The sequence below is a fragment of the Gadus morhua genome, chromosome 14, assembly GCF_902167405.1.
Source record: "Gadus morhua chromosome 14, gadMor3.0, whole genome shotgun sequence".
Classification (NCBI taxonomy): Eukaryota; Metazoa; Chordata; class Actinopteri; order Gadiformes; family Gadidae; genus Gadus; species Gadus morhua.
Window position 1 is genome coordinate 10,621,202 of NC_044061.1, and position 6,225 is coordinate 10,627,426.

The 6,225-nt window shown below is 40.2% G+C and overlaps 1 protein-coding gene across 1 annotated transcript in view; it reads left to right on the forward strand.

Moving 5' to 3' along the window:
* The window catches only part of crispld2 (cysteine-rich secretory protein LCCL domain containing 2), an 11,355-nt gene extending 5,726 nt beyond the window's left edge, over positions 1-5,629 (forward strand). The window contains exons 5-15 of the mRNA XM_030377380.1: positions 37-152; positions 737-837; positions 925-1,086; positions 1,200-1,260; positions 1,366-1,432; positions 1,525-1,655; positions 1,855-1,898; positions 1,999-2,071; positions 2,236-2,311; positions 3,080-3,210; positions 4,326-5,629. Of these exons, the coding sequence (XP_030233240.1) occupies positions 37-152; positions 737-837; positions 925-1,086; positions 1,200-1,260; positions 1,366-1,432; positions 1,525-1,655; positions 1,855-1,898; positions 1,999-2,071; positions 2,236-2,311; positions 3,080-3,210; positions 4,326-4,377 (1,014 nt within the window). The 3' untranslated portion in view covers positions 4,378-5,629. The remainder of the gene's footprint in view (positions 1-36; positions 153-736; positions 838-924; positions 1,087-1,199; positions 1,261-1,365; positions 1,433-1,524; positions 1,656-1,854; positions 1,899-1,998; positions 2,072-2,235; positions 2,312-3,079; positions 3,211-4,325) is intronic.
* The last annotated feature ends 596 nt before the right edge of the window (positions 5,630-6,225 follow it).

The following is a 6,225-nucleotide window of genomic DNA, read 5'->3' on the forward strand; positions in this document are numbered from 1 at the left end:
CTCTAACACAGGAAATTTGCGTTCTTCCTTCATCAGCTGGTCTGGGCGACCACTACCCGAGTTGGGTGCGCTGTGTACACGTGTCCGAGGATGGAAGTGTGGGGAGAAGTATGGGAGAATTCTGTTTACCTTGTTTGCAACTACTCCCCCAAGTAAGCTTCATACTCTTTGTTTACTTAATACTCTCTCTCTCTCTCTCTCTCTCTCTCTCTCTCTCTCTCTCTCTCTCTCTCTCTCTCTCTCTCTCTCTCTCTCTCTCTCTCTCTCTCTCTCTCTCTCTCTTTCTCTCTCTCTCTCTCTCACATTCCACTGTTATGTTCTCAACGTCTATGTACTCTCCAGCCTTGTGAACATGCTCTCTACTACAAACCCGATGGACCTATGCAGCCGTTTATCTCACAGCATGCGGTGAATAGAGCACTAGCAGGCAGAAGCAGAGCCAGCATGACCACGCCTGAGGATTTGCCTGAAAAGTGTGTTTGACATATTGAGGTCATTAAACCTCCTGTAGAAAGTAAGAATAGAGAAATAATGACGGGAAGGGAAAGAAAAATATAAGCTGACCTGCCAGTTCAAAAGGGAACAGGGAGTGTTTTTATGAGTCTTTGGGACTAATGAGTATTTGGTGTAGATCATGTGCAAAAGGTAATGGAATAATTAAGTGAGCAGGGGTGCAGACATGGACACTTGAATGAGGATTAGTTTCCATCCACTTCGATGTTGTGTCCATCTCCAGAGGCAACTGGATAGGTGAGGCGCCATACCAGCACGGGCGTCCTTGCTCCCAATGCCCCCCCAGCTATGGAGGAGGCTGCAAGAATAACTTGTGCCTCAAAGGTGAGCCAAACTCGGATTAGTAAATAGGATTTATGATCCGAAGGACCTTCTTCAAAACAAAAGAAATTATTTTCCCACTTTTTTCAGACACACACACTCGCACAGAGTCTGAGGATATGAATGAGGTGGAGAAGTCTCAGCGTCCTTTGCTCCCACGTCCCACCACAAAGCCAACTCCTAAACCCAAGCCAGCCGCCCCGAAGAGACCCATTGCCAGGGCTTCCAGTGCTAAGACTAACACTTACCTTGGTAGCAATCTATCTCGGGCTTAATGATTCTGCACATATTTCATTTCTAAGCAACCTTTTCGATTTTTTCACGTTTCTTTCAATTTTAATTTGGATAATTTGTTTGCTCTTCAGCTCAAATCATTAAGTGTGAAACCAGATTGCGGGATAAGTGCAAAGGAGCATCTTGCAACAGGTCAGTATTTCTTACGTTACCTGAGTTGAAGCTTGTATTATTTTCTGTATGTTCTAGTTCCAATCCAATGTCATGACTTCAACACGTTTCTTTCTTAATCTGCAGATTCAAATGTCCTGCAAACTGTTTGAATAAGAAAGGAAATATTTGGGGTACTCTGTTTTACGATGTGGTAAGTCTGCCACTTTGAATCTCATATTTCTGCACTGCACAAAGATGGATAGGAAATGACCCTAATGCAAGTATTCCCTGTATGTATCGCAGCTATCAAGTATTTGCCGTGCCGCCATCCATTACGGTGCCATTGATAACAACGGGGGTTTGGTGGATGTTACCAGAATGGACAAGTTTCCCTTCTTTGTCAAGGCCACTAAAAACCGCATTGAATCCCTCAGGTAAACATTGCTGCTTTGCTGCAAGTTAAATACCAAGAGAGCTATGATCGCACTTACATCCTTGAGCAATTATATATATGACCAGATTATATCAGGGACTTGAAATGCAATAATGAAGGAGTAATAATGTGTTTATTTTAATATCATTTTTCTAAGGCAGTATATTTCTCAGTTTTACCATTGTGGTTTTCTTCTCCAGCAAATATCAACCTAGCAATGCGTTTTCGGTTGCTAAAGTGGAAGGTAAGCAAGGCTTTTCTCTTTGCAGCAGAAAACCAGAGCAGCATCTAATATGGATTTTACATTGCATCACATGTCTTTACTACTTGGCCTTCATCCTTAGAAATGTCTGTCGACTGTTATACGACAGTGGCCGAAATCTGTCCCTTCAAAAAGTCCTCATCCAGCTGTCCAAGGTAAGGTTATTTTAAATAGAGTAAGATACTGCACCACAAGTATTTTATATCTGCAGCCACACATATTTAGTCGTAATATATTGAGATGATGGTTGAGATGATGGTTGAAAATATCCCATGGTCACCAAAACAATATACCCTGAATTGCAATGTTTTACTTTTAGAGTCTTCTGTCCAACAAACTGCAAGGTCCAGCCATCTTACTGGTCACCTGTTATTGGGAACACCATCTACAGTGATGTAAGTAGCTAGTCGGATCCAGAGATTAGTTCTAGCATCTAGCTCCATGGCATGATTTATGTGAGCGGTACTGCGGCCTTTCTCCCGGTGAGAGTTTTGTGGGGGCACTATATATACTTTGGATAGCCCAGCACTTGACAAGAATGGTGAGGGGTAGTATGATGCCAGCAATGTGTCGCCAACTGCAACCTCTGTACACTACTACTAGCTTAGCCTTGACATGAGACTTGAGAGGACGGCAAACTGAGGGCTGCTTGCTATGAGAACCTGGGGCCAAGTGCAGCGTTTCTTTGGTCTCAGTTCTACATATTTTTTTAATCAATGGTTTAAACAAAATTGTGTGGATTTAATTACATTGGACGCATACGCACATAGAGGAGAGGATTAATGAAGCGATCAGATGTGGTTCCTCTGTTCTTCATGACCTTAATGGTTGTCACATTTCAGAGATGGTATGACAGGTCGGCAGGGGCAGTTCAATCTGTGTTCACACCACACCCAATCATAAGCCTGAAGGAGTGTGTGTGTGTGTGTGTGTGTGTGTGTGTGTGTGTGTGTGTGTGTGTGTGTGTGTGTGTGTGTGTGTGTGTGTGTGTGTGTGTGTGTGTGTATCTGTCTGTCTCTTCATTTTTTTTGCTGCTGGTGTGGGCCACATGGGCATCAACACTTATGTAATCATATGTTACAACTTCTTACTATATATTTCTGCATGTATCTGCATGTATGTATCTACATACATACATTTATCATGTATTTTTACTCCCACAGAGCTCCAGTATATGCAAAGCTGCCATCCATGCAGGGACGATGAAAGCAGAAGGTGGATATATAGATGTCCTGCCACTAGTGAGGAGGAAGAACTACGTTGGGGTCCTGAAAAATGGTGTTCAGTCCGAAAGGTAGACATGAGACATCCTAAAAGCCATATTGACGCACTAGGACATGAATTTGGTCATAGAAGTCGTTCTGCATTATTTCCCGGAAAATATTAAAGAGATGGCCTCTAGAGCAATGAGATGTTACTCTTGGCCCAGTCTGAGTAGAAAGTGGGATGTGAAATGACCTACAAAATAAAGAAATAGTCATACAGGCATTTTTTAAATTGATATCGACAAAAGAAGCCAAAGTACATGGTTTTGCATGTGATCCCCCATATCCATTCCTCTTATCAACCGTTCACCTCGTCTCTTAAATCATGCTCAACAATGTGGTTGGCTAGACCTTAGCCATGAAGGCCTCTGTGTCCGCATCGATTGGCAGGTATAGCCTGTGGAGGAATGGTGTGGTGGAGCTCTGTGGACGGGCCACACACAGGAGCTGTTCTAGCATCAACCACTGTATTTCACTGGAGTGTGAAAAGGGCTGATTGTTCACAATGATCCTAGCTCGAGTAACAATCCAATACAAAAACTCCTTTGCTAAGATCACTCATGTGGAGGACAATAGGAAGCTTAAACCACAGCATGTGTCCCAGATGTAGAGGGAAGGGGGTGGGGGTGGGGGTGGGGGGGGGCAGGGGGGCTTTTACTGTCAGTAATTACAGCCTATCCAATTATGTGAGGATGGAAAAGCTGTTGGCCACCAACACATTGTTTTTCTAGGGAGATAATTACCTTGAATCTGAAACCTATACACTGGCCTCATCGCTGACATCAGTTAGCACGGCGGCATTTCAAGGCTGTTTTGTTCTTTTGCCAATAGTAGGTCATCAAGCTAACAAGAGTCGGTATTGGCGGCTGGAAAGGTCCAGAACGGCAGTATGGCAACAATTTGCCAACATTTACCTTCCACAATGTATTTGTATACACTGTAGATGTCCTTCTGTAGGGCTCATGCCTGGAAGGATTACAGGATAGGCCACTTTGATATGACGATTGGTAGATCGGCATAGCTAGAACAAATAGAATCATTGTCTTCTAGTTGTAAGGAAGGAATTGCCATGTGCTTGATTTCTACACAGGAAGCACATGTGTTTGTAGACTGATTCATGAAAGTCCCTTTTTTTCTTTTACAGTAAAAGCAACACAGAAGGTGGCTCTTTCCGCACCTTTGCGGTGAGAGAGTGAGGCTCCTACTCTTGGGGTCAGAGACCCAACACTCAGACAGAAATTGTCCAGCAGGATTAATATCATGGCAGCATCACTGTCTGGATGGAGTAGGAAAACAAGTCATTAAAGATGATTTGTATTTTCAAACGTAATAACCAGTATAATTAATAACTTTCAGCCTTTAATGGACTTTTCTCTTAGGCCAAGAATAAAGATGCATATATTTTTATAGAAACATCTGCGAATGCAGATTGTTATGTTGAAACAAGATTTATTGAACAGCTGGTGCTGTGAATCTCTATATTTGATTTAAATACAATGGGAGTAACAATATTATGTTTACATTGGAATTATTAAATATCCTTACATTTATAAATTGGTTTTAATACATAGGAATGTAAACTGATCACACTGTATTTAATCATTTTGTACAGAATGTATTTTATATTGTGTTTGAAGAATTGAATACTATATATTAACAGTTTCTTTGTTATCAATGTAGATTTCCTCTGACTTAATCCCCATTTAGTTCCTTTTGGATTCTAAATGTTAAACTAAATGCATTTCTAAATGTTATTTATAATTTATATATTTTCCTTATTTTGTGCAAGGATGTATTGTAGTGTGATAGTACCTGTTTTAAGGAAAAATAATAATTTGGGGAAATTAAATTATGGCCCCTCCTAAAGACAAATGAATGTTTTTACAGTCCAAACCTCTATTACGTTGATGCATGTAATGGGCAATTGCTTAAAGCATGTCAAAATACAGCTCAGCATGTATTGTGCAACTGCTCAAAGATATTGCTATTTGGGATTGTTGAGCAACCACCATTATAGTAGAGACATCTTTGTAATTCTTTGAGTTTAGCATATTGATCTTTTCTTAACCTTAATATGAGGATTATGATCATTACATCTTTAAATCTGACAAATCTTGCCTGACTTTTCCTCTTAACTTCAAGGAAGATTTAATTTAAAACTTGGATATTAAGCACACCATATTGCCCCGCCTCTAAACAAAGATAATTTTATGTTTTTATTCCTTTGACATTATTTTAGCTATCTCGGGGTCAAGTGCTATGGTAGCATTGCATTCACTCTTGTACATTAATGGACATAGTTTGTAAATACTTTTTTTTTGTTTTTGAGAAGTCCTTTGTATAATAATATAATGAGTGACTGTGTTATTATATTGTTTTGATAAAGGCATTAGATAGGTTCCCTTTTTTCACAGAATTGAAAAATAAAATATTAGTTACACAACCTAACATTTGTCTATATCCTCATTATATTAACATAGAACCATAGACGATTGATTGTCATGCAGAAGAGCTGTTCTGTCATAGGATTTGGCACATTGCTATGGCACTTAAACCTACAACAATTCTACAATTCCAACATCTCCCTCCTAAAGTGAATGGCAAGGTGAGCCTCATGATTGGTGTTCGGCCAAATCCTCATTAGGGGAACAGGGCACACCTGAGCTACACTGCCCAGTTGCTATTTGGTCGAGGCAGTGCAGTTCTTAAAGAAGCAACACAGTCAGTTTTCTCCTCAGAGAAACAGTGGTATAAAGTTGTAGCATTTTCTCAGGATTCTAGTTCATCGGATTTCCAAAAAGACTTATTAAGGCATTTTAAAAAGACGGTTTGAAGTATTTTTTTGCATTACTGAAGCCTTTTTCTAAGCATGATCAGCATTATTATATAGCATACTACTGGGGTCAGGGTTAACCCTAACCCTATTAAATAATGTATGAGTGAATTCCTTAGTTAACGTGAACACCATTCCCTACGTTAACATGAACACCATTGGTAAACATGAACACCATTAGTCAACTATTTCTCAACTGATTATCATCACA